This window comes from Lagopus muta, chromosome 5, assembly GCF_023343835.1.
Source record: "Lagopus muta isolate bLagMut1 chromosome 5, bLagMut1 primary, whole genome shotgun sequence".
NCBI lineage: Eukaryota > Metazoa > Chordata > Aves > Galliformes > Phasianidae > Lagopus > Lagopus muta.
The window spans coordinates 691,851-719,618 of NC_064437.1; the positions used below are offsets into that span (position 1 = coordinate 691,851).

The 27,768-nt window shown below is 48.1% G+C and overlaps 1 protein-coding gene across 2 annotated transcripts in view; it reads left to right on the top strand.

Annotated features, from left to right (window-relative positions):
• NEGR1 (neuronal growth regulator 1) overlaps positions 1 to 27,768 on the top strand; it is a 188,246-nt gene that overhangs the window by 118,585 nt on the left and 41,893 nt on the right. For both annotated transcript variants that reach the window (XM_048945051.1, XM_048945052.1), the window contains exons 5-6: positions 11,468 to 11,588; positions 15,154 to 15,305. In XM_048945051.1, coding sequence (XP_048801008.1) covers positions 11,468 to 11,588; positions 15,154 to 15,305 — 273 coding nt within the window. The remainder of the gene's footprint in view (positions 1 to 11,467; positions 11,589 to 15,153; positions 15,306 to 27,768) is intronic.

The window sequence follows — 27,768 nt, forward strand, 5'->3', positions numbered from 1 at the left end:
GTTTTGAAGTATCTAAATTACACTTTAAAAGTTAAAAGCACTCCGGAGTGTCAGTTTAATTGACTTCCTGTGAAACACGTTTCTCTGAATTCTCTGGTTACCTTTCAAAAATGGGATTTTTGGCTTCCAAGTCACACTGGGGACTCGTCAAAAACTCTGGCTGCTGGTGAATATTTGATTCTGCTCACAGATCCGTGGAGCTCAGTGAGATTTTTCTTGGAAGCACTGCTCTGTGCACATCCTCTGGGTGCTGGTGTGCAGGCGGTGCCAACGCAGCCATGGCTGTAAGTCAGTCTATGGGCACAGCAGAGAACATGGCCGGGCACGAGCTGCAACCACTGCATGGCTACAGGTCTCCTCATTTGTCATAAATCTTCTGGTTTCTCTGGGACGAAGGCTGAGAGTGTTGGTCTGCTTTCATGTTGCCCCACCAGCATTGCTGGGAGCACGCAGTGTCCTCCCTCTGCTCCACTTTTTTCTGTTTCTGTTCTGGAAAGCTGTGCTGAAAGCACCGGGGGAACCTTGTGAGTGGTGGAATGGGGCTGCCCCATGGTGTGCTGCCATGGGCCAGGGGCTGGCTGGGCAAATGGGCAGCATCATAGCTGTGGGGATTCCTGTGTCCTGACCCGTGCATCCTGTCAGTGTTAAATGTTAACCTAATCCTAATGATCAGATTCTCTGTGCTGTCCAGCTGGTCTGGTTCAGTAGCTGTATCACTTACATCAGAGCTGCTATTGTAGTAAGAAGGAGGTGGGAAGATCCGTAGTGGAAGGATGGAGGAGGCGCCTTCCTGCAGCACTGCATGCACAGCTGAAGGCAGAGGGGTGATGGTGTGATCTGCTTCTGTACCTGTGGGCCAGCTCTGGAGGATGGGCAGCCACCTGCCCCAGCTAAAGGTGAGGCAGCAGCTGATGCAAAATCACAGGTTATCATTGAAGTTGGTGATAGAGCTTCCCTTCAGGTCCAGCCCCCAGAAGAGGAGCTGCCTGCAAAATATTTTACATGAAACCTGTAAATACAAATAGTTCTTTTGACCTAAGGTAAAGATCTTTGAAGAAATTTATGCTATTCTTTAAATAGAATTTTTGGTCATGTATAATGTAATCAGAGTCAGGGCTCTCTAACTTCTGTGGCTTTGTTGGGTTTTTGGTCTGCATTAAGGCTAAACTCTGATTTATTTAAGCTGCAAATTGCCCTTATCTCTGAGCTCACATGTATGAGATATATGACATACCATCCCACAGTAACACCTAATGAAAAGCAGCTTTTACCAATTCAGATCAATAAAACTGGTCATGTATTTAAATCCATCTCAATTAGAGTCAGGAGGAGAATAGAGCTGATACAAAGAAAATGGTTTTCTCCTCATAGGTGGGGAAAGGAGCGTCTTCTGAAGGTAATGTTTGTCATTTTTTGTCCTTCAGGTATTTTTATTAGCATTTCAGAAGTCAGATTAGAACAATATAGTTCAGGTTACTGACTCGAGAGCGATTTGGCTTTGGAATTAACATTGATTTCTTTCTATAACAGTTTACTGTTGGGTTCTGCAAACTGCTGTGCGGGCGCTGCTTATCCTAGAAAGTGCTGCTCATATCGAAGCGTGACAGAAGTGGTTATAAGATTCCTTCATGTAGATGGCATTCCGTTGCCACAGCACACGGTTAGGGGCTCTGGCAATGTGAATCGAGGCACTGTGTTTGGAGGAGTTGGAGTGTTGGTGCTTCACGTGGCCTTAAGGCTGCCAGGGAGTGCATCTCTTGGTCTGTGCTCCTCTGGGCAGCCCTTGGCCTGTTTGGCAAACCAGCCTGGCTGCGTGATGAGGTGCCCAGTGTAATGGCAGCACCACTGCAGCACCTGTTGTGGCTCCAGTGGGAAGCAGTGTGTTCAGCACAAAGCTGGGAACCTCGCTGGGAGTCACTGTGCTGCTCAGCCGTGTTCCAGCACATCTTTGCAAGTGTTCTTTCCTTGGGAAGCAGCATTTCCAACTTAGCCATTAACAGATTCTTTCTGCAGCTCCAAACTGGAGCTGGCTGTTTCAGAGGCACATGGGCGCTGGTAATTTCTCATTGCTGCAGTTCTAATGCTGGGGACTGCCATGAAAACCCATCTGAGAGTAATCTGTTCCCCATCCCCAGGGAAACCCCCAGGGCCATGGAATAAAAACAGCTGCACTCATTTGCACGTATCTGTGCTCTGCCAGTAGTTACAGGTCCACATCTTGTGTCATTATGGTGTGCCATAATGCTATAAATGCTATACAGTGTGTTTATGCATCTCTGGGAAACTGTGTTGCAGCAAATAATAGAACACCCACAGCAGTGCTTGAAAAACATCGCCAGCAGGATGCTGTAAGGGCACAACACAAATGCTTCAGGCCACTGCTGGGAGAACCTCTGGGCAGGAGAATGAGTGGCCAGAAACAAATGAAGAGATTGTTTTTTCAATAACTGTTTAACAGTAACAGATTTGGTAACTATTGTGCCACCATTTCAAAGACAAAATAGGGTTACAGAAAGGTTGTGGGCTCTCTCTCTCTCTGCATCCTCTTCTCACATCTCCTGGAGGCTGCAGCAGAGGACAGCACCGAAGGCAGTGAGAGCAATGCCACGAGCAATGACAGCACTGACAGCAGTGGCTGCAGCAGCTCTGCTTAGGGCTGCTGCTCCGAGCCTGCTTGGTCCCAAGGGCTCTGCGTGCAGCCCACCGTCATCCCCAGAGACATGAAGGTCCCCATTCACAGGCAGGAGGGGCTCCTGGCAGCTGGTGGGATGCAGAGTGAGGGAGGGAGGGCAGTGGCAGAGGAGCAGCCCTGTGGGCAGCCATGCTGGCTGGAGTGAACGCTTTCTCCCAGCTCTGTGCTACCGCGCGCTCCTCAGCCTCCAGGTGATCCCACTCCAAACACTAGCTGAAATACAGTTCATGAAAATTAAAGTATTAATAGGAGATGACTCATCTGTAAAGAGCTTATGCATTTCAAGAAGCAATTTGAAGTATACAGCAGGCTCTGTAATACTCCAGACTAGAACCAAAATTAATGGAGAGCTCTTCAGCTCCCAGGAGTGTTCACTTGCCCAGATTGCTCTTCAGCAAAAACAATTACTTAAAATATTTCTTGTAATAGTCTGTACATTGCGCAGCAGTATTTCTCCTGGTGGTTGCAGTGCTCTGTGCTGCTGCAGGCTGTGTTCCCTGGCTTTGCAAGGTGGGAGCTGGGAGGTGTTTGGGTGCATCTGGTGATGCCAACTGGACCGTGCAGGAAGAGCCAGGCCAGATCTTCCAGTTCCTCAATAGTTTTATCTTTTCCTGCAGCCGTGGCTGCCCTGAGCTGGTAGAGATGCAGTGTGCACACTATTAGAAACTGCACACAAGCATGGCATGGCCATGGTGCTACGGCACCCTGCACAGTGCTCCATTGAGGCACCCGGTCCTGGTAAGGCTGTAACGACATTGATGCAACCTGCTCATCCCCAGCCAGGTTGCTAAATTAGCTTTTAACAACTTCTGCCATTTGGCTGGTGTTAGCAAGTGTGCGTGGCACAGGTATGCAGAGGCACTGGATCTCAGCTGGAGGAGCTTTGAGAAGCAATATTTCTGTTTTTATGACTTAGAACAAAGTGGTGATATTGACACGAGAGAAAGGGAAAACTGCCAATGTTGTTCTTTAGCTGTTATAATTCATAAAGCTTTTGTCTGCTTCTTCTCTTGCTTTCCAACCCTCCTCAAATAGAAAGGAACTATGCTGAGGTTGATTTGGATGTTGGAGCTGCAGAGCTGACACCAACTCTTGCAATGAAGCTCTGCCAGCCAGCAGCAAGGCTGTGCTCAGGGTCTGAGGATGGGGTACAGTTATGGACTGAACTGCTTCAGTGCTTCAGCAGCCCTGACAGTGGCTGCATGCCATGCAGTAGGATTGCATTCACCATGCAATAAGACCAGGAGTTCAGTTCAGAACGTGCTGTCTGCAGTGTATTTTGAGCAAAAGTAGGATTAATATCAAACTCAGCATTCAGGTTCTCACTGCTTCTGCACCTGGTACCATTAATGGCAAAAGAGCATCTCAGGAATTATCTTTCAGTGCAGCAATTGAAAGTGCAAGTGGAAAATCCCACTGCTCCAGACCTCTGGGGAAAGAGGTCTGCATCTCACTGCACCCAATGTTGACTTGAGAGATGTTGTCTGCTGTTAAGAAGCATGCAGATGTTCCTTAACAACGAGCAATTCTAACACAGCCACCAAATGTTCATCGGGAACAACCTGTACAGCCCTGTGAATGTCCACGCAAGGCTCTCTGGTTTCAGCATTGGGCTTGCTCAGAGCTGTGTGTGCTTCGCTTTAGGGTTAGGGCATCCATTGCACTCAGTCCTTTGGCTGTTATCTATTGAAATGACACAAAACTGAGGATGAAGGAATGATGTTATATGGACAATCTTAGAAGAAAATGCAGAGAGAGGCTCCTGAGGTGCTCTTGCTTCCACAAAAGGCCTCTTCAGAGCAGCAGCTGGGCTTGGTGCCCACAGGTGGCACACTGGGGGAGGCTCTGGGCTGCTGCAGAATGAGTGGTTCCATCCCTTGGCTGAGATAAGACAGCAATCCCTGCCCACACTACCCAGCATTGCCCTGGCCCAGCTTCACTCCTGCCCTTGCTTTGGTCCAGCGTGGATTTGCAACACCCAGCGCTTCGGTGACTTTGCTGCTTAGAGTCAGAGAATCGACTTTGAGCCTGACCAGATCCTGTCTGTGTGTTTGCTCGTTGCCTCTCTGCATGGATTGCCCTGGTTTGGGAAACTTACTGCTGCTGCAAACTGCTGAGGGGGAAAACCTTTCTGTAAACTTCATTTCTTTTTAATACAGAGCAATAGCTCCTGGACCCTTTATGGCTCTCCCTCATTCTCCATGAGATACATATGTATATCAGCTCTAGCACGCTGTCAGCGAACAGTGGTTTTCAATCAAAAAGACTGTCAGTAAAGCTGATTCACTAACAAGAAAGCTGTCAAGCTGTGACAGCTGCTGTCTTTGCAACCCCAAACAATCTGTTCGGTGCTAACTCTGACTTATGCTTCCATTTATTATACAGTAGTAATGAGTACTGTCCTTAGAAATATCATTTTGGAGAGTACACCTAGCTGCTTTGTTATGTATGTAGAATACATCAAATTGGATCCAAGCTGCACAAGTTTTTGACAAAAAAGTGGTCCTTGTCATCTGAATCACTTTTTTTCCCCTCAATTCTAAATGTTGTTTCAGCATTTACGTCATTTTTGTAGTTAAGCCTCAGACTGAAAATTGTATTACTATTAGAAACTGAGACAAATATAATTTCTGCTTTTCCCATCATGTTGGAAAATGGCACCTAACCCCGAGCACAGCGCTCATACCTACAGAACTGGGTAAAGAAGGGTTGTTGTGATGCTCCTGGGAGCCATCACACCTCCCAGCCCACAGGGAGAACTGATGCCAATGCTGCTGTCCAAGCGCAGTGCTGGCATCCAAATGCTTGTTAATGCTTCCTTTTGTTTTCTTTTTAATTAAATAAGAGCACATTGGCAGTCTCCTTCAGCAAACTCTTCCAGCAATAACTTCTAGCTTTGCAAACCTAGATCTCTCTTGTTTCAGTTACCATCGCTTGTCCTGCCTCTCAGTGAGAGAGAGAAGAGCTGATCCCATTGCAGTTCTGTGTACACCTCCCTGCTAAGTCAGCCTCTCAGCTCGGCTGATCCCAGCTCTCTCCGCTTTGCAGCCTTGGTCCCTCAGCCCAGCTCAGCTCCCTCTGGTCCCATCCGACCCGCACTGTGCACACGCTGTGATTCCCACCTCCCAATGCCTTCCACCTGCGTTTGTGCTTCCTGAGCATGCAGGGCTCGGGCAGCTTCCCACCCACACTGTGTGCTGTGGTTTTGTTCCAGACGCTCTTTCCTTGAAATCCTCCCAGCCAGCTTTAATTCACTTTCTCCTCAGCTGTGCTGCCAAGAGACCTACTTAGCAATTCCTGGAATTTGTTGAAGTCCATTGCTTTCATCTCCCTTAGAGGGAGAGAAGCGGCACAGTGAGAGCACTCATGTTTGTTCTCACCCGGGCATGCGGCCAATCCCTCCTTCTGGGCTGGCACCAACGTTGCCCATCATACCCCAACTCCCTGCAGGACTGCAGCATGCTGAGGCTCACCACCCCACTGCTCGTGGGCACCAGGTCTGAGTGCTGCAGGCAGAGCAGCAGCACTGTGCTCACAGCCATGTGCACTGGGTGCAGAGTGGATCCTCTGCAGGTAGGTCTCTTTGGGGCCAGCACTCCCTCTTGGGTTCATCAGTAGGGTTCCATCATCACTAGGCGTTATGTTTGGAGGCAAACATGTTCATTCTGTTGTCTCAGGTGAATGCAGACCCTCCCATGGTCTTTGTTGATGGGAAAGTGTCAGTGACAAAGTGTCAATGACAACATTTCCCTCAAATTGCAGTGGTAAGAGCAGCGATACAAAGAACAGTTTTGTTGCCATCGTGCTTTTTGCCTTTGTTTGTTTTGAAGACTGTGAAATTCCCTTTCATTGCCGATCTTACCAGGCCTCATCCACAGCCCCTCTGAAATCAACATAAAGATTTTGACATTAGTTTAATTTGAATGACACTTCAATGGCCAATGGAAGATGAAACCCTGCCCTGGTGTACCAAGCAGTGCCAAGCAGTGAGCACATCGCCCTGGTCGTGTTTGGTGCATCTGCTTCCTCCAAATGGCCATCAGCCCTGCATGGGTTTGCTCCTTACCCACCTCCACCCAATAGCATCAGCAGGGCCATATACATGGATGGGACACAGCTGGGACTCAGCCCTGCTGCCTGGTGCTGGGGAACAGAAGGGTTGGGTGAGCGAGCAGCTAGACAAAGCCTGATGGACAGGAAGCAGAGCAGCCCCTGCCACTGTGCCCACCTGCTGGGCTCTGGGGATGGCTGTTGGCTTTGTCAGGTCTTGGAGGTAGGGTTGCTCCTTGTCGTTCCTGTCACTCAAGCACCTGTAAAACGCATCATTAAGCATTTCTTTCCGCTGCCTATTATTCACCCTATGTAATTTTGTGTGGCTTCTTTTCCCCCATGAAACAATTACTTCTGGATTTTAAGCTCTCCTCTCATCTTAGCACCAGGAGGTTTTAAATTCAGGAGGCACAAGCGGCACCACAGCCTGTGATTCTGTGATCTGCCATAATGCAATAATCCATTGGGCAGAGCTGCAGGAGAGCCTGGGGAGCCCTGCAGTGCCTGCACTGTGTGGGATGGGGCTGCTCAGGATCTGCTCCTTCCCTGCAGCTCCAGGTGCTCCCGTGGCTCTTCAGTTAATCCATGCTCAGAGCACACCTTCTGGGGTTGTTATCCTGAATAGGAAGGAGAGAAGCAAAAAAAGAGACACCGGGCCGCATCTGGAAACATGCGGGCTGCACTGAACTCTTAATGCGTGTTGTGTGTTTGCATGTAGCACTTAGGCAGATGTGCACATCAAGACCCTGCTGAATTCAGTATGTTTTGGTAACCTTTCCATAAAAGATGGGAAAAAAACAAGGTTTTCAGCTGTTTGGCAAAAGGATTGCTGCACCAGTGTTTGCCTGAAATGCTGCCCCAGCCCAGAGATGTTTCTGCTGGAAGGAGAGCTTTGTGAAACCATTGAGTTGGGAACAGAACAGAGGGGCTGCTGCTAGCCAGAGAAAGAAAGTCTGTGGGCTGCTGGAAGAGCACCTCCATTATCGATGGTGTGAGTAATATTGCTTCGCTTGGAAGATTTGTTGCTTTATTGAGAAGGTGCAGTACGTCTACACAAAGTGAATACATCAATAGCGCTCGTGTCTGGCTTTCTGCAAACTGAAGGAGATCTTAGGAAACCTGTTCTCTTACCTGAAAGGCTCCCTCTTAACACACCAGAGAGCAATTTTGCTAATAAAAGAACGCATTAGGATGCCAAATTAAAGGCTGATGGAAATAAATAAAAGACTTTTTTTTGACATTTACAATTAATGCCACAAAAATGTTGGTTTAATCAGACAATATGGTTAATCACAAAGGTGAAATTGAAAGTTGCCAGCCCTGAATGCTAGTGTAAAAGTTAATAAATTCAGCTCTTAATCATTATGCACATGCTAGTTATAATAATTTACTGCCCATACCAAATCTTTATAAGCATTGTAATTAAATATAAAATGCACATTAGAATTATAATGAGTAATTAGGGCAACATAACTAATATGCATAAAAGTCCCGAAGCTCATTAAAATGTTAAAAGATGGAACCTGTTGTAGCGGAGGGCTCTGCGTATCCGCTGTGCCTGCCTGAATGCCAGCGTGTTTCACGCATTGTTTTTGCTGTTCCTTCAGACATTTGAAAGCAAAGAGAAAATATTTGGGTAGGAAACCAGACTGTGCAGAGCACTGCATCATTTCTGGCTGGAGCATAAGTTGCAGAGTTGGGTTTCGCAGCCCAAAGGCTGACTCATGCACACGTGTTGGTGGCAGCAGCCGAGCGGAGCGGTCGTAGCAGAGGGAGTGGAGGTGATGGCTGCTCACAAAGGCACTGGGAGGGAGCTGGAGCACCAGGGGCACCCAGCACTGCTGTGTCAGGCTTTAACGTGAGTGCTTTGCACAGCTTGGGTTGTTTCACTGAGACAAAAGGGGATGTGCACAGTCCGGGTGTGTGGGGGCACTCACTGCCACATTGGTGACCCTGACATCACCCTGAAATGCAGACACACCACGCTGTGCTCCTGCCCTGCCCGGGCCTCCTGCTGCTGCTCCCGAGCAGGAAGGAAAAATGAATGCCAACCACAGAATCCCATGGGGACTTCTACATGGTTCTCCAACTCAAAGCAGCTTCCCTCACAGAGGCATTCTGCCCCAGGACAGGGTGCTCCTCTGTGCTCACCTGTGTGCTTATCGTCATTTACAGCGCTCCCAAAGTGTGCCTGCATTGTATAGTTTGTTCTAGAAGAAGGAAAACAACCTGACAGTGAAAAATATGGTAGAATGGTGATTCTAAGCCTTCTGCCTGTTCACATCAGCATTAGCCAGGGATTTCCCAGAGCAAACACTACCAGCAGTTACTTTCCCTTCTCCTGACCTCCCAGCAAGCAGAAGCTGGGCTCCTCTGGGAGGGCAGCAGGGCCATGGGGTCCCACCTGGCAGCTCATGGCTGCTGGCAGAGCTCACAGGCATGAGAGGGTTTTCAGTTCACACATGGAAATGTGAGCTGGGATTTTCTGCTGGGATCCCATCCAGCTGCTGACTGTGGTAGATTTGGATAGTTTGTGATTGAAATGGCTGAGCTGTCAGCAGCCCAAACCACACTTTTGGTTTAGGAGAGCCTTCCAGATGTACTGACTCAGCGCCCTGCCCTGCTTCATCTCCCAGGATTTCTCCCTGGTACCTAGGCTGGAGGTGTCTGCATGGAGCAGGGTGCATCCCCCTGGATGGCTCAGGGGGCACCAGGCTTCTGCCACAGAAAGCACAGAATCGCAGAGCTGTGGGGGCTGGAAGGAACCTCTAGAGCTCCCCCAGCCCAGCCCCCCACAGCACATCCATACAGCAGATACACACAAAGCATCCAGGTGGGTTTGGATCTCTGCAGAGGAACCCTCCCCCCCCCCCCCCCCACCTCTCTATGCCAGAGCTCTGTGCCAGGGCTCTGCTACCCACACAGTGACGATTTTCCTCATGTCCAGATGGAACTTCCTGGGTACCATGGAACACAGCCCTGACCTCCACCCTCCAGATATCAACCAGCACTGATCAAATCCCCCTCAGCCTTCTCCTCCACAGACAAACAGCCCCAGGGCTCTCAGCCTGTCCCCATCAGGAGGTGCTCCTGTCCCCCACCAGCTCTGCACCCTCCACTGGGCTCTCCAGCAGTTCCCCATCTGCCTGGCACTGGGGAGCCCTGCACTGAGCACAGTGCTCCAGTTGTGCAAAGCAGAAGGGGAGCACCTCCTTTCCCTGCTGGCCATGCTCCATGCGATGCACCTCAGGGTCTTACTGGACTTTTTGGCCACCAGGGCACAGTGCTGGCTGGCGGTCACCCTATTCACCACTGGCTCCTCCATATTGCTCCTTTCCTGCAGCTCAGCCCTGTACCTGTACATCCTCAAGGGCAACGTGGGTAGAAGCACTGTGGCAAGGCAGGAAGGCAGGATGTTCCCAAAAAGGCCACATGCAGACTGCGCAGGGCAATCTCTGCCCCACTTGGCAGAGTCCCTCATCACCTGTCTCTGTGTGGGTGCTGTGCTGGGTACTGCAGGATGCTGCCATGGGGTGGTGGGCACAGCTGTGTGGCAGCCAACGTTCTGCACCTACATACACGCCTCACAGCAACATCTGCAAAATTGCTTGGGAAAAAAACCAACAGATTTTTATTTATAAGTTCCGTGTTTGGGTTTTTATAGCGTTTTATGATGCGCATAAATTGTTGTTTAAAAACAGAAAATGTAAGCGAAATTCCAGGGGGAAGGCAATTGTTGTTCAGCCCTAACTTTGATAATCTCCTTCCTGAGGAGTTCGCTGTCTTCTGTTTTCAGCTGGCGGTTGCCTTTTGCTGGCAACTGAGAGAGGCAGCTATGGCTTTTTGGCTTTATTTATATCTGCAGTTCTGTGCTTGAAATATTTATTCCCCTTTACTGTGTTCACTGTTTAAGAAGACAGAATGTACTTAAAGAAGCAAGCCTGTACCGGTGTAGTGGTGGGGCAGCCCTGCCGTGCTGTGTGGCTGGGTCCTGGCTGCAGGGTACGTGTGCCTTTGGTGCCCAAAGCAGCTCCAGCACCCCAAGCCCTGTGCTGCTGCGAGGACCCAAAGCAGAGCAGTGCTCATGGTGGTCCCCACTTTGGGGCCGTAGAATCACAGGATGGCATGGTTAGAAGGGACCTCAAGGATCATGAAGCTCCAACCCCCTGCCACATGCAGGGCCACCAACCCCCAGCCCAGGCTGTCCAGAGCCCCATCCAACCTGGCCTTGAACACCTCCAGGGATGGACGGGGCATCACAGCCTCTCTGGGCAGCTGTTCCAGCACCTCACCACTCTCATAGCAAACAACTTCCCCCTGACATCCAACCAAAATCTTCCCTCCTTCAACTTAAAGCCATTTCCCCTTGTCCTGCTGTTATCTACCCTTTCAAAGACTTGAGGCCATGCCTTGCCTGAACCCAACAGCCGACATCACTGTGCTTTGTATTGAGTAACTGAGCAGAACGGATTGAAAAAACAGACTGTTCACTGTGGGATTAATATTCTCCATGTCTCAGTTATGCTTCTGCACCAGATACACAGATCTGTGTCAGAATCTGCTGTGTGGGATCATTTTTGCAGTGCCGGAAGAAAACACGTTTGAATGTGACTCAAGCTGGAAAACACGCGCCAGGCTGAGTAACGTAGAGAGCGCTGAGGAGAAGCAGAGTTCGGCCGTCTTCGGATTTGTATGCAAATGTCTATTTTACAATTTTTTTTTCAGTTGCTCCCACAATTCAGGAACTTAAGTCCAGCGGAGTGATGCTCGGAGGGAACGGCCTCATCCGGTGCGAAGGCGCGGGCGTTCCTGCCCCGGTCTTTGAGTGGTACAGAGGAGAGAGGAAGTAAGTACCTGCCTGCACTGCGAGCTGCAGAGCTGCCCAGGGGGAGTCGTGGAGTTTTCTTTCAGCTTTTGTTTCTGTGCTGGTAGATGAGGCATAATAGGACTGTCCGCAGCTGGGCTGTGATGGTGATAATTGCCATAATGAGCCCAGGGTTTAAAAATGCTTTAGTAATTACAGCCTTTGAAGTACAGCAGCCAGAAAACGTCCACTGGAAAAGTCTAATAAAAAGAGATTTTTTTTAAGAATATGGGTTTTTTAAGCCATCTCTGTAGGTTTCCTACCGCGGGTTTCAGGGGTGGCTCATGGAGGCGCCTTGCAGTGCAGCTCAGTGCCTGCAGCCCTAGCACAGCAGCAGCACCTCTCTGCAGGAGCTCCCAGACTGAGTCCAGCAACCTCAGTGTGCACCCCGGTGTTTGCATCCAGCTTTGCTTCTGCGTTGGTAGTGCTTGGTAAAGGTCTCAGATATCTCTGCAGGATTGGCTTCTAATAGGAGGTTTTGCTTTGCACTCTCACCTCATCGAAGATCTTGAATCTTCGCGGAATGTGAAGTTTAAACATTGGTGCAGGACAAAATCCTGGTAGAAGCTGTGCAGGTACATCTTCTAGCTGCTGGAATGTCCTGGCTTCTGAACACTGGGTTTCTCATCAGCTCTAAGATCCCATTACACGTGGGAACTGACACGAGAATATTAATGACCATATTTCATAGGGAACCATCTGTCAGCTCATTTCTCACTGGCCAGCTGCTCCCCTTAGGAGCGCTGCTCTCCCTCCTTCCTGACTTCCCACAGCAGCCGCAGCCATCTCACTCTGACCATAGATCAAAGCATTCTGGAAAACACCATAATCAACCTTTACTACATGTAACAGCACAGACTTTCCCTCTGTTGGAGAAATTCATCTGCATCCTATTTCCAAGGGTGCGCGTCATATTGTACATATGTCGAGGAGGAGTTGTAGCAGAAAAAAACTGTTGGAGCACAGGTTTTAATATAGACCATGGCACTCTGGATTCAATTAGCCATTTCCAGCGTGATAATCACCTCTCTATTTATAAAAGTCACCAATTCCCTTCTTCTTGAGTGCATTCAGTGTCACAAGAGCAGCGGGAAAGGATAAGCAGAGCATTTCAGGACACGGAAGTTGTGCCTTCTGTTTTCCATTTCAGTTGCTGTATCACCTGAGGCTTGCTATAATCAGCAAGACAAGCACTGTCCTGTTGTGTCTCACTGCTCAAATATTCTGTTAAATCTAATGGTACATCACTGTTTGTCCAAGAGCTGCTAGCAGACTCACAAAACACACGTGGCCACAGAGGGACTGGGAGCCTCCAAAGCACCACTCACAGGACAGGGAGGGCTGCACACGCACTGTTCATTCCTACTCCCGGGATCATCTCATCATAAAAAAAAAGTCAGTAAAACTAAAAATGAGACCAGCTAAAGCCTATGTCCAGCTCCACCTATGAGGTGTTTGCAGGACTGCTCCTCTCTCTCCTCGCTGGGCTTGCAGCAGTCACTGCTCATCAATTCTCCATGCATTCCTGCCATGCTTTGGGAACACCGAGCTCAGGGCTGAGAACTGCTTGGGGAAAGCAGGGGAGGAACCCAGAGCACTGCCTGCCATCCCATGGGCATGCAGACCACACAGCCCTGGAGAGCCCACATGGACTGAGGATCAACTGAGGGAATGGGCTGGTTCAGTATGGAGAAAAGGATGCTCCAAGGGGACCTTATGGGACTCTACAGCTCCTGGCAGGAGGTTGGAGAGATGGGGTTCAGCTCCCAGGAAACAGCAATACGATGGGAGGGCGCTGTGCCAGGGCAAGGCAGGCTGGGTATGAAGAGAAATCTCTTCTCCAAAGAGCAGTCACAGGGCTGCTGTGGTGGCACCCAGGAAAGGGGCTGGGGAAGGAGCCAGTATAGGGACTGCCCTTGAGGGCTTTAAATTCTGAGCAGGAGCCAAAGCTCTGAAATGCATCACATTAAAAAGGGACTGGGTGAAAAGTTAGTAAAAGCTTCTTAAAATTATGATAGCATTTGGCTTCTAAAGCTGCAGAGGGATTCCCTGTGGAGGGGAGGAGGCTTTGCTGTTCTGAGTCTGGTATCTGAAACTCACAACTGCTCAAGTATGCTGTGTTACAGGGCTGTGAAGAACTGCATCTCAGAAATTGAACAGCCACAGGGAAAAAGCCCAAAAGCCACTCATCTAAAAAATATTAATTCTCTTCTACTTGATAAAGCAAACAAGACCTACATTTGAAATAACAAAACTTGTTATAATGGCTTAATATACTGCAATAATGTGAAGTCACTCAAATACGAAACTAAAGGTAGATATCTCCTGGGACTGGCACAGACACATGGTGTTCTCCTCATGCATTGGCATAGTCTCCAAAATAAAAATGAGATTCCATTTCCATGTTCAGCTCATGGCACGGAGCAGTGGAGTAAGGAGATGTGTAGGGTGGCTGCACATGAGTGGAGATGCTGTGTTCCGAAATGGAGCTGCACACAGGTAGCAAATGCCGTGTGCAGTCAGTCAGCTGGGCAGGGATGTGGTTGTTGGCTCAGAAGTGAAAGCATCAGGTTCCTACAGCAGCAAAATCAGGTTTCTACAGCAGCAAACGGAGGTCCTGCAGGTGCTGTGTTCATGGTGACCAAAGCTGACCGCAGACCCTGGCAGCCACGTGGCTCTGTGCTGTCCCCAGTGTGGCACCATGTCATGGGAAACGTGAGGAATCCACTGTGAGCAATCAGCTGTAGCTGGCACTTTAATAACATGGGTACCGTTCCCATCTGACAAGATGTGGTCTGCATACAACAACAGAATTTGAACTGATTGTCTTCCTCTGTGCCAGAGCAGCGGTGTTTCTGACACCTGTCCATATGGGACAGGGCCATGGAAGGCTCAGCGCAGGGAAAGGGAGCCCAGTGAAAATGGTTGTGTTTGGGCTCCTCCTGCATTCTGTTACCTGATTTCTATTGAAGTTGCAGTCTCAGGATGCAGTGCTGCGGTAGCGCATCCTTCCTAATTGCAACTGCAGTTTGTTGCTATAGAGGTCTGTAAAATAAATTGTGGTCTCCATCCTAATTAATCTCCTTCTTGGCTACGTAATCCCAATCTACCATCAGTTGGAGGTGCACAGGGTTGTGAACAACCAGCAGATTGTGAAAAACACCCTCTGAAGGATATACTGTAACAGTCAGAAGTGGTGCAGTGTCTTTAGGGCAGCGCTCTGTCTCCATGCTCCGTCCTACTGCCCACCCACAGCCCGCCCTGCCCCTGCTGCAGCACTATGGGTGCTGGGCACAGCAGTACGGATACATGCAGGTGGGCACTGGGGGTGCTGCTTCCAGGCCAGCCGTGGGCCAAACTGCCCGAGGCTGCTCCCCTCACACCTCCAGTGCTGCCTCCCAAAGCAGCCCCACTGATAAGTTCGTTCAGCAGGGTCACGTGCAGACTGATTACTGTGCTATCAGCTGTATCCGTTAAAGAAACGAAATCAAAAAGGCTATTGCTTATGGTATATAAGTTATAGACTTTTTTTTTTCTTACTTTCTAGACTGATCAGTGGTCAACAAGGAATTACTATTAAAAATTATAGCACGAGATCACTTCTTACTGTTACCAATGTGACAGAAGAGCACTTTGGCAACTATACCTGTGTTGCTGCCAACAAGCTTGGGATGACCAATGCCAGCCTGCCTCTCAACCGTAAGTAACGTAGATGTGTGACAAGTGTTCGTGCTCGTTTGTTTCCACATGCCTGGGTTCAAAAGCAGAAAGATGTCAGCGTGCTTTTTCTTTCCCTCGTTTTTATCACAAGGCACACAAGTACCGTTACATTCCTCAGCAGTGGGAAATAACTCAGCTGGTTTTTTCTTCTGTGCTGCAGAAGGTCTTCTGTTTTGGAAGCAATGCCACATTTTGGGGGCAGCAACAAGTTACGGACGTACAAAAAGACACATGAGGGCTCAGCCTGCTTTGTGGCACGGGCACTTAGCATGGCACAACCTTTCCGTACTGGCCGGCCAAGGCAGCACTGTGAGCACCATTCAGAACTCCTTGGGAGGTCTCCAAGGGGCACTATGAGCCCAGCACTGCATGCCTTTGGCTGCACACACCGGGCGGTAGGGTGAGCAGAGGGGACGTGCCATGGAGTCCTTTGATGAAGACAGCAGCCACTGGGATAGGCAAAGCAGAGCGCTGAGATACTCTTTACATGAAGCTTACATAAAATGGGTCTCAAATGTCCTACTTGAAAGATATTTATAGCCGTGACTTCATAGTATTTCACATTTTTTGACTCTCTAGCCATCTGTTAGTGGCATCCAAAGATGTTCATAGCTGAACTTCCGTGGTAATCTGTCCTGTTTTCATAGCGATAATACTGAAAGACATGCATGAAGATATTCCTTGGTGGAAATCGGACTGCAGATTTTCATCTCCTTAAATCCTAGGGTTATTACCTTGCAACCACTAAGCTTTGTTCTTGCTGTGCTTCCCCTGTGTCGGTGTTATCGGGATATTTAACCCACCACCACAGAAATGCAATGAGCAGAAGGCAGTGTGAGGTCTTTCCTTCTGTTCCATTTCAGATTTGAGCAATCATTAACAAAGTGAACACAATGCAGCACGTCCTTTAAGCAGAAAACGCAAAAAGTGAGAACAGAAGAATTTCATAGCAGAAGCAAGTGGTATTTGGTGAGTTTGCAGTTCAGAGAAAGTAAGGCAAAGGTTTGGGTTATTTTGAACAAAGCAGTTCTGTTGCTGCCAGGGTTCTATCAGCTTTCTTTGCTTTTCTTTTGTAACGTGCCCGCTGTTACAGTGCAGAGTGCAGAGGGTGAACACCTCAGGCAGTGCCAAGTTGGAAACTGCAACAGCAGGCATTCTCTGTGGTGAGAGGGGTGGGATGTGGGAAGTGAGAGGAAGTGCTGAAATGGGGGTCTGATTCTGACCGCTCCATTGAGATGTGGGGGAGCTGCTGAGGTGTGTCTGAAAGGCTGAGATGGAGGGATTTGTTTTCCGCCCCCATCTGTTTGATTCTAATCAAAACAGGGAGGGGTTCCCAAAGGGCAGTCTGGATTTCAATTGGGAATTAAGAGCATTCGACTTGGGAGTGGGCATTCATCCTTTTTCAGAGTTTGCATTAATATCATCTGGAAAGAGTTTCTCTTTTTTTAATATAAAAGAGAAAAAAAAGTCTCCCGGGGTAACAACCTATTAAACATGGATTCCCTGATATTACAGAGGGGATTTTCTCTCGTGAAACACTGCTTGCATCTTATTTTGTTAGCAGCTGTAAAATGGACAGACTGAGCTGTATGGGAAAAACACGGAGCAGCAGTGGCTCCGATCAAGGAACGAATGGCAGTGTGGCAGTTACTCATGTCCCAGTCCTTCCTATCACCTAGATGTGTGGGGTTTTGGCACCGCTCCTGTCCTGTAGCTGTGTACGTGTGCAGGATCCCCAGCAGCTGTGTTGGACGGTCCCATCCTGCCATCTATGGGTCTAATTCATCACATGCGTAGTGCTGCCCATCTTGGCTTTTCCCAGAATATTTGGTACTTAAGAACATATTCTTTTCCTGTAAGTAAGGCAGAGACCTGCTGATTCATGAAATCCAATTTCTGCAGAAAACGCATTATGGTACGGACTCAGGGTATGAGGTTTCATTTACCAATGCAGAATGGAGTAATAATTAAGCAGCTCTTGCTTTTAAGTTGGTGCAATTTTAACTCAAGGCAAAAGGCAATTTCCTGCAGATAAATTTGCAAGGCCACCATGAGGGGAATGAGCCATCATTAGCCGCTGGCAGCGAGGTGGGCTCGTTCAGCCATCACTCTGAGAACAGCCAGAGGTGAGGTGGTGGTCAGTGCTGCTGCTGGAGCAGCAATGTCCCCAGGGGAACATGCCCTGTCCCCATGCAGCCCCTCCATGTCCCAGTACGTGGTGTCAGGGCTGGAGTGCTGGTCTTCATCAAAGCTGTGTCACGCTGGGAGGTTGTCTGCTCTGCCTGAACGCCAGTTGTATTACAGGACACTGAGTGGCTGCTGAAATCCCGTGTTTTCAATCTGAATGTAGATTTAATCTGTACATCTGTAGGAACTGTAAATCTGCTTAGAAAGAGGCTGTTCACAGGGGCATAAAATTCCCAGCAACGTGTGATCTCTGTGTCTCTACAAGATAAGACACCTCAAAAGTCTGGATTGAAGCAAGCCATCACCTCACAGAAGATAGATGAATATAATCATTGCGTCTCGAGCAGATAGGTATCTATCATTATCATAGGCATTATTTTGTTTGTATTTTAAAAGCACATCTCCTAGGCAATCCTGAGTGTTTTTTATGAGTGCTATAAACAGCTCACCTGGGAAGGGATACCTTCCCTTGCAATAGAGGAGCCCATCACTGGCAGCTGCCCTGGGGATGATGCCCTTCAGTGGCTGCCTTTGTGCCCCACAGGTGCTGCTGAGCTCTGGAAGAATGTGGCTCATATAGAAATCAGATGTATTGTCAGTAGTTGTTCTAAAATGTAAATAGCCATGAAGGGCTGCAGCAAAGGTCAGCAGCGACATCAGGAAGGGGAAGGAGAGCACAGCGAGGCATGTGAGGGATGTGGCAGTATTTTCTGTGCTAATGTAATTGCTGCAGCTAAACAGAACTACCTTATTGCATAAGCATCCAACTGTGAGCTTACTGGTAGTGCAACATGGTTATGATCTTGTCTCAAAGAGTTTGCATGCCAGGAAGCACCAGACCGTGCCTCCATTTACATGTGTTCTCTGCATTGTGCGCTGGTTCCTATAGAAAGATTCCTAATCAAACTGCTGTGCCAACATTTTAATTGAGTTTCATGTCTGAAGTGCAAAAAAATTAATATTCTTTCAAAATTTTAAGTTAACTCTTTGTAAACAGCACATTGCATGTAACAACATATGCATTCCTCAGGATAGTTGGTGTAGCACTGAGTGTGTCTACTGGGGCACTGAAGATCCAGGAGCATTGAGGGCACCTGCAGAGCTGTGCAGTGGTCTTGCTATGCCATGTCTACTAAACAAAATTAATATTGAGACAGACAACAATTTTCTCTGGTAATTTCCTAGCAGCCTGACTCGTGGATCTGCAAACCTTCCCTCTCCTGCTGCCCCAAGCCATAATAGTGAGGGACAGCAGGGATTTATGGGATTTGGGGGTTCTCACAGTCATCTCACTGAGAGCACGGCTGTAGCCACAATGCCATTTTCCACTGCTGGCAGCTTTGGGTCCTGCTTCCCACTGCCCAGAGTGGTCCTCCCCCATCACAGTCAGGATGTGGCCCTGCTTCTTTCCTGTATTTGCAACTTTTCCTTCATATTTACACCAAGCATTTTCTTACTGCAGATGAAGGCTATTTCCACTTCTCTTCTTCCCACTGTGGGAAGAGATCAGTGCTCTCAGGACCAAGAAGGAAATTGGGGCGGACGGAGGGAAGGGCAGTGTTGGGTCAAAACATCTGTCTCCAGGTGCATAAAAGCCTCTCCTGGAACGAGAAAGGGAATGATCTGAAATGAGTGACTTTATGTACTGCTGAACATATTGCACTACTGCTGGCAATAACAGTGGTGACAGGTTAGCCAAGGGCTTGCTGCACAGACAGCATCTTGCCGTGACTGTGTTGCAAAGGCGGTTCATAGAATCACAGAATGGCCTGGGTTGCAAAGGAGCACAATGCTCATCAGTTCCAACCCCTGCTCTGTGCAGGGTTGCCAACCAGCAGCCCAGGCTGCCCAGAGCCACATCCAGCCTGGCTTTGAGTGCCTCCAGGGATGGGGATTTGACGTGCTCTGATGTCTGAGCAGAGGTCACCTTCCTGAAGGGGCTCTTCTTGCTGCCAGGGGATGGAGCTGGGCCTGGCAGCAGCAGTTGTTTGAGTGGCTATTGGAGATCATGCAAAGACTGCTTGGGACTTGTGTTCACACCATTTGGTGTCATCATTAAACTCAGCCATTGCTTTCTGTTGACTGAGAATTTGCGTATTTGCCCACATGAAGGGGTCTCTGCTAAGTTTTAGCTCAGTGGCTTTGGCTGGTCTTCCAAATTTGACATTTCAGAAAGAAATTTACTCTCCAGGGAAATTCCCTTTGTGTCCATAGTTTCAGCTTTCTCCAATTACCTAAGAAATATTTTACTATTTTACCTCTCAAACTCTGGTCCTTAGAACAAATCACAATTAAATTGGTGTTGTTCTGTGTTATGTCTCAGCCAAACGGGTGACACACATAAAATTATACAGATATATTCATATAACTATAGAATGTAAGTGAAAACTCCTGTAGTCATTAGAAGCTGATTCAAAGACTGCTGCAGTAAATCAAAAGACGTTTCTTGATTTAATTATGCTTGGCTGAAGCCCAAAGTCTCCTGTAGAAGTCGCAGTGCAGAGGGCTGATGCCATGCACCAATGTTTTCATTGGAGGTGTCTGGTCCTGCCCCTGCCGTGCAGTCAGTGCCCCGAACACTCACCCAGCTCTTGCTGAACGCATGGCCCCAACTTCCCTGGTGTGTGGCTGGACAGAGAGCAGATGGAAAATGCCTTCAGGGGCAGTAAAACAAAACATAAAGGGATGTCTGAGCCAGCATGCTTTCTTGTGGTCACTGTAAGGGGCATCCAGGTCCATGCCCATGGGGTTTTGTGGTATATCCATTATAAAACCAAGTCAGACCTTTTCATAGTGTGTTGTCTGATCTGGAAACTCGTGTCTGTGCTACAGCTCCCCTGTCATAGACCAAAGGAGATTTTGTTTTAGTTCTCCGTATGCTCTGTCTTTGCTGATGGGGCTTCTCACTGAAGCCCTTGCTTTACTCTCCATGTCTAAGCTGGCTGAAGAAGCCTGGCTGCTACGGGAGAGGTGACCCACCAAGATGGAGCCCGAGATGGCCATCCAGCTCCAGATCAGCGTGTGTGAATTTGGGGAGTTGGAGGAGTGGGGTTACAGGTCTGGGGGTCAGATCCTTGGGAGCCTTTCTCAAAGATGAGGGTACTCGTCCAGGGCACATTGATGGAGTGACTGCATTCCCAATGGAAAACAACTATCTGAGAACTTCCAACCATCTCCAGTGTTCTTTATAGGCAAGGTAAAAGCCTCTTTTCTCTCCCCTTTCTCACACAGGGTAAGACCAACGTGAGATGCAGTTGAACTGCATTTAAGCAAAACCGAGTGCTTTCTTTACATCACAAATATGCCTGAGGAGCCAGTGTCAGAAAACAGGGAGTCCAGCAGAGCTAGAGACAGCATCTTGAATTCATGTACTCACACAGAGTAAGATAAATGGCCAAATCTCCCATTAATGTTAGTCATAACAATTCTGTTAGACGCTGAGCATGAGACCCTTCCATAAGGATGCTGACTGCTGCTCCAGGTAGCAATTACTGAGAGCTGAGGAGAAGTGTTCCAAGTATCCATTCTCCAGGTTGAGCTTTATCTGAATGATATGACAATAAGTGACTGAGATGGCACAAGATGGGAATAGCTGCTCTGAGAAAGATCAGCAGCATATGTTTCTCCTTGACATTTAGAAGCCAAAGAACATGTTTGTGTCTGAGGGGGTGCAATTTATGGTAATCTTTATTATGGTTCCTTACAGCAGTTGCCTTTTGTGTTAGTTTTTGTGAAGTTTGTGTTCGTATTCTTAAACTGTGTAGTTGTAACCATATGTTTTAGATACATATTTCTACTGCAATATGATGATCTGGAGAGGCTGAAGCATGTCTACGAGCATGTCTAGCAGCACATCTAAGCTTTCTTTCTGTGTATCAGCTAATTATGGTGATTAAAGCATTTGTTGTCACCTATGGACATTCCCTACAATGCGCCCTGATGAGGGTGAGGAGCACAGGAGGTCAGGGCTCCTCCTGAACCGGAGTTTCTTTTCGTGATGCAGAAGGGGTAGGAAATGTTGAGGTAAATTAACATACGAGAAAAAGTGAAAAATCCAAAGTGGAACATGCGTAACAAATGGGGTGAAAATGAGAAGTGTTATAAATACTGACATAAATACATTTTGTGACTCAATCTGGTATGCAGGCTGCAGGCTTGGTCTCAGGATGGTGGGGGAGGTTTGTGAAGCGCTGGTGGGAGACAAAGGATGAAAAATTCCCATGTCAGGAGAATGAAAATGAGTGCTTCTTCATTAAAATACACTGCTAAATGGAGAGCCACTTTATGTAACGGGTTGCCCAGGCCAAAAATGTGGGACTTTGAAAAAGACTCAAGGATATCAAGAATTTTCATGAAAATCATAGAACGGATTTTAAACTCCAGACGTCAGCACTGTGTGCTTGCTGCTCTTTGGGTGAAAGCCCAAATCCTGCTTGCAGTACCTGATGAGAGCTTCTGTCTTCATTTTGTGTTACTTTTTGTCAACAGCGACAAAACAGCCTTGGTTTGACAGAAGGATGATTTGCCTACTGAATTCTGGTTTGTTGAACAGCAGCAGTTAGTTGAAACCAGTGTTTATCTGAAAAAAAAATTGTTTGCATCTATCATGCCATGTGTTCTCTAATAAGATTACTAAAAATAATAGACACAGATAATCTCCACCACATTTATTTACATTTCCTGAAAGCTGCTACACAGTCCCAGGCATCCAAACAGTTTGTGGAATGAAGAAAATCAGAAGGAAATATCTTTTTTTTTTTTTCTTTTTTCCTTTCTGAGGTTTAAACCCCTCTTGGTGAGCCCACACCATGAACAACAGCCGTCCCTTGTGGTCTGCCCGCTGCAAAATCAAATGCTGAGGTATCCCAGTAAGCCTCTAAAAGTGAAGGAGAAAATTCCAAATCTTGTGAAGTAATTTCACCTTAAAGTAAAGCACACCACAGATCAGACATGATCACGGAATCACAGAATGGCCTGGGTTGCAAAGGAGCACAATGCTCATCCAGTTCCAAACCCCTGCCGTGTGCAGGGTCACCATGGCAGAGCCCAGAGCCACATCCAGCCTGGCCTTGAATGCCTGCAGGGATGGGGCATCCATCCTTCCAACCTCCTTGGGCAACCTGTTCCAGTGCCTCACCACCCTCTGGGTGTATAGCTTTTATTTATTTAGCCAATGAAAAGTACGGGGGGTACCAGTCCCTTCTCTCTCCTGGTGCTGCTGTGGGGCTTTCTTTAGTGCTGACCATCTGTGGGCAAATGCTCTTCAGAGTGGAGAAGCTGTGGGGTGGGGATCCAACAGAGTTTTCTCTAAATCAATTGATAATTCAATGCTTTTATAAAGGTCTTTTCCAGCGTTGGTGATTCCATGATTCTATGATTCAGTGCTTTTAAAACTATGATTTTACAGCTAAAGACAGTTGTGTGCAGGTTGTCATCTCCATTTTTGCTTCAAGGAAATACGCTGTTCTTCTCAACCTGGAGCTGAGCTTGAAAAGTAGGTTCATAGAATCATAGACTCAGCAAGGTTGGAAAAGACCTGCAGGATCACCCAGTCCACCTGCCCACCTACCACCAGTTTTTCCCACTGAACCATATCCCTCAGCACAACATCTAAATGTTTCTGGAGTACCTCCAGGGCTGGTGACTCCACCGCCTCCCTGGGCAGCCTGTGCCAGCACCCAAACGCTCTTTTGGTGGTTCCTGGTAACAGCATGGCAGCATCACACGCAGAGTACGGTCCTTCTGAAATAGGGCTTAAATGTGAATGCCTGAACGGGTGACATATGGAAGCAAATAGCCCTCCGTGCAAAACAACCACACACTGTCCCTGGCTGTTTATACAGGGCGGGAAACGACTGTTTACAAGGGTGAATAGTGATAGGACAAGGGGAATGGTTTTAAACTGAGACAGGGGAGGTTAAGTTGGATATGAGGAGGAAGTTTTTCACCCAGAGGGTGGTGAGGCACTGGAACAGGTTGCCCAAGGAGGCTGTGGATGCCCCATCCCTGCAGGCATTCAAGGCTGGATGTGGCTCTGGGCAGCCTGGGCTGCTGGTTGGTGACCTGCACACAGCAGGGGGTGGGAACTGATGAGCGTTGTGCTCCTTTGCAACCCAGGCCATTCTGTCATTCTATGATTCATTCCATGACTGCACTGGCATGTCTGCATTAGGATGCCTCATGAGGATGGCTCCAGCCCCGAGCAGATCCACACCTCCAGGGCATGAAGTGGCCCTGTGAGTGAGAAACTCCTGGAGGTCTTTATGGTCTTTGTAAAAAATGCCCTACTAAATGCATTGCTCTGAAGCCATCAATCCCCCGTTGTACAAAGATTTTCCCAAAGCACCTGGGAGTTTCCTGGATGCAGTGGTACTCCTGCGCACTGGGAAGGGGTGAGGAGAGCAGCAGTGCTGCAGGGGTGACCAAGCTGCTTGTTATTCATCATTTCTGCTCAGAGCTCAGCTTGTCCAGGGCTTTGGAAGCAGAACCTGGCTGTGCTGCTGCGCGTGACAGCAGAGCACGGGGAAATTGCCCTTGTATAAATATTTGAGCAATAGCAGCTGAGCAGAGCAAACCTGGGAGTGCATTGCCTCTGCATGTAAATCAATGCAATAAAGCATTGTGAGAAGGCCGTTTAGGCCAAGGGATGAGGCCGGTCCAGAAATGAATGGACACGATCTTGTCACCAATAAATCCTGTCTGAGCTGGGTTCTGCGGCACTCCGCTGCAGCGAGCAGCAGGGCAGGCAGCCGGAATTATTTCTACAAGGAAGCTTAGTGAGTTTGTCAGAGATTTGCCCTCAGTGCTAAAGAAATGAACCTAAGGTCTCAGGTCTGCTGCACAGCAAACAAAGGCCTCGTTGCAGTGCAGCTGCAGGGCAGCTCCATGCCAGCACTGTGCAGGGGCACCCACACTCCTCCTGCACCCCAAGGGCATGTGGGTGGCAGTGCTGGGATGTGACCTTGGCTGATTCACCTGCAACTTTGCAAAGCATTTGTTGCTGTCTGCATTCACTCCTTGGGGTGTGTGCTTGGATCCTCTGTTCCCCTATATGCTGTTTGCAGACTTCTGCTCCTCGATCTCAGGTTCTAAGAGCTCCCTGGGCAATGAAAGTATTTCATCCCACTGTGTGTCTGCAGGACAACTTGTCCTAGCAAGCAGCAAGGCACCGGCTGTCCTGGTCCTACCTGTTTTCCAATACATATTTGTACCAAGTGGAAAACTTCTCTGTGACTGGGGTTGGATGTCTGGGGAAGTTCTTTACAGAGAGAGCGGTGAGGTGCTGGAACAGCTGCCCAGAGAGGCTGTGATGCCCCATCCATCCCTGGAGGTGTTCAAGGCCAGGTTGGATGGGGCCCTGGGCAGCCTGGGCTGCTGTGAAATGTGGGGGTTGGTGGTCCTGCGTGTGGCAGGGGGTTGGAGCTTCGTGATCCTTGAGGTCCCTTCCAACCCAAGCCATTCAGTGACTTGCTAATAACTGCAAGAACCCACACCAGTGTTCACCACTGCACTCCCCTCCCTTTCTCGGTGGCTGATGCAGAGCATCACATGGTGCTGTGTGGCTCTGTTTTCCTTGGAGAAGTTCTCTTTCTCCCACCCTGGCTGGAGATGTGCAACTGTAACACTGGCTTAATTAAGTTTCCTTTTGCAGAAATTACAGACAGTTGTGAATTTCATCATGGCATTGGCACACACCACCATGTAATTTATATAGATTTGTAATGATTCATTTGATAGGCATTGTCTGTGGATTTCAGTTCATCAGGGATCAGTAGAACTCTAATTACATAGTAATTATTAAATAACTTATTCACAAATTGCCGTGCCAGCGAGAGCAGACAGCGGAGCAGCCAAGCAGCTCCGATCAGGGCAGCCTCTGAGCACAGTATGCAGAGCCAGAGAGAGACTATGGCAGTGACAGTGCATTGCTAGAGGGGGAGGGCCACCTGTGCCCCTGTTCCTGAGGCAGGGCAGGACTTCCACCTTCCCAGAGACAGCTTTCATAGAATCACAGAACGGCCTGGGTTGCACAGGAGCACAACGCTCATCAGTCCCAACCCCCTGCTGTGTGCAGGTCGCCAACCAGCAGCCCAGGCTGCCCAGAGCCACATCCAGCCTGGCCTTGAATGCCTGCAGGGAGGCTTCAGGAGCACATTCTGTAGTGAGGTTCTGTATCCCACAGAGCATGCAGGCTGCCAGCATCACAGCTCTGCGCGAGAACAAGCCTCCTATCCTGGCCAGGCTTTGTTCAATTACATATTTCCTGCTTCCTGCTTATTACCATAGACCTGGCAATGCCATTCCTTCAGAGGTGTTATCAGCAGCAGGCAAGCTGCCGGGAGCGCAGGGAGAGGGTAGCTCTGTGGCATGCACCGTGCTGCATCTCTAATGTCTATTTTGCCTTATTTACTTCCAGAAATACAGCGACAGTTGTGTGAATTTAAAGAATGACCTCTGAGAACAAGAGTATAATTGTTGCAGTGAGAGCAATGCTAATCGTGTGTTTCTGAACAGCAAAACTGCTAACAGATTTCTGCGCCTGCATTATTCATCAGGTGCTGGTGTATACATATGAATGAAGGACTGAGTTCAAAGGATGCTGAATACTTTGTCACCTTTTCTTCATTTTGTTGCTGTAAAATCGTTAAAGCATTCTCTGGAAAAAAAAAAAAATCTGAAACAGGACATAAGGAATAATATGCCAGTATTGTCCTCTACGATAGTATAACTGGAACATGTAAATAAGAATATTTCCTGTAACTTTCACAATGTAGGTGTAATTAAGGTGCCGATAGGAATGAGAAATTAGAGAGATTTCTCTGTTTTCTTCACCCAGTTTATTGCTGAAATCACAGACAGGTGACCCAGCACCAGGCAGGAGCAGACTCATTAGCAGCCTCATTAGACCTCTGTCATCAGAAGAAGTTCATATTCATTGTAGCAGTCCTGGCAATGAGGCTGTGTGCCTCTTTGAGCTTTTGCTCTCTCTGCACAGTGGTCGTGCAGCTCTCTTCTATGAACTTGGTTAGAAAAGAACGGACTTAAGGAATCCTAGAATGGCTTGGATTGGAAGGGGCCTCAAGGATCATGAAGCTCCAACCCCCCTGCTGCAGGCAGGGCTGCCGACCCCCACTTTTAATACTGGATCAGGCTGCCCAAGGATGTGTTTATAAATGGCTTTCTACTCCATCATGAGTAGAACCATTCCTGCACCTTCATTCGTTTTAATTAAAAACACACGAGTTACTCGGAGGCTTTTTCTTTTGATAGAGGCCCTGATGGGTTCTGCTGGGACAGCCAAAGCTGCCTTACGTGCTGTGATTGCTGAAGCAGCAGCTGAGGCTTTCCTCATTGGTGAGAGCTGCTGTCAGGGCTCTGTGTCCCCACTTACGGAGTTGGAGGTGCAGAGCTGTTGTCACAATGGGGACTGAATCAGAATCCTTCTGTTGGCAAGAACATGAACTGTGTGGGCTCTTTTAAATAGTGTTTCGAAAGTTTACAATGGAAATATAACTTCTCTTTATGTGTGGTTCTCCCACCTCCTGGATATATTTTTTGTGCTATAAAGTATTTCATCCTGTGTAAAATATGATCATTCATTATGGGACTTAGTAAAATTAAAAAGAGGAAAAAAATGTCGTCTTCTGCAGCAGAAGGGCTAATGCCTAACCCAGACCTAAAGAGTGATCGTGAGAAGGCAGGCCAGCCCAGGCTCACGTGCATGCAATGCAGTGCAATGCAACGCAGAGTACCTGAGTGACTGGAAGGGCTGGAGCCAAGATCCATCCCTTCCCAGCCCCCATTTAAGGGTTGGCAGTGGAAGTGAGGGTTTCTCATTGGAGATCCCTGCATACCTGAAGTCTTCCAAGGGTGAGCAGATTCTTTCCTTTATTTCTCTGCTTATAGCTGTTGTATTTGAGCCAACCCTCACTTGCTGCAGCCTGGGCCCTCGCTGCTCGGCTCTCATTGCTGTGCTTTCTGTCCTGTTACAACTCCATAGATAAAAAATGTGGTATTATGGTGGCAGTGGGTAGAGTGTAGAGGGGACACTACACTGAGTCAACTGCTCAGCAACTGCAGGTTTCAGATTCAAAGGTGATGTTTTCTCTACGTGTCTCCTGGGCACTGAGCTATTAAATACTTGTCATCCCATAATAAGGGAACAAACGGCTTAAATAAAATAAACCATCGCTTGGCAATTAAGGTGCAATAACTCAAACCTCTAAAAGAGCTCAAATTGTAATTGCAGGATATT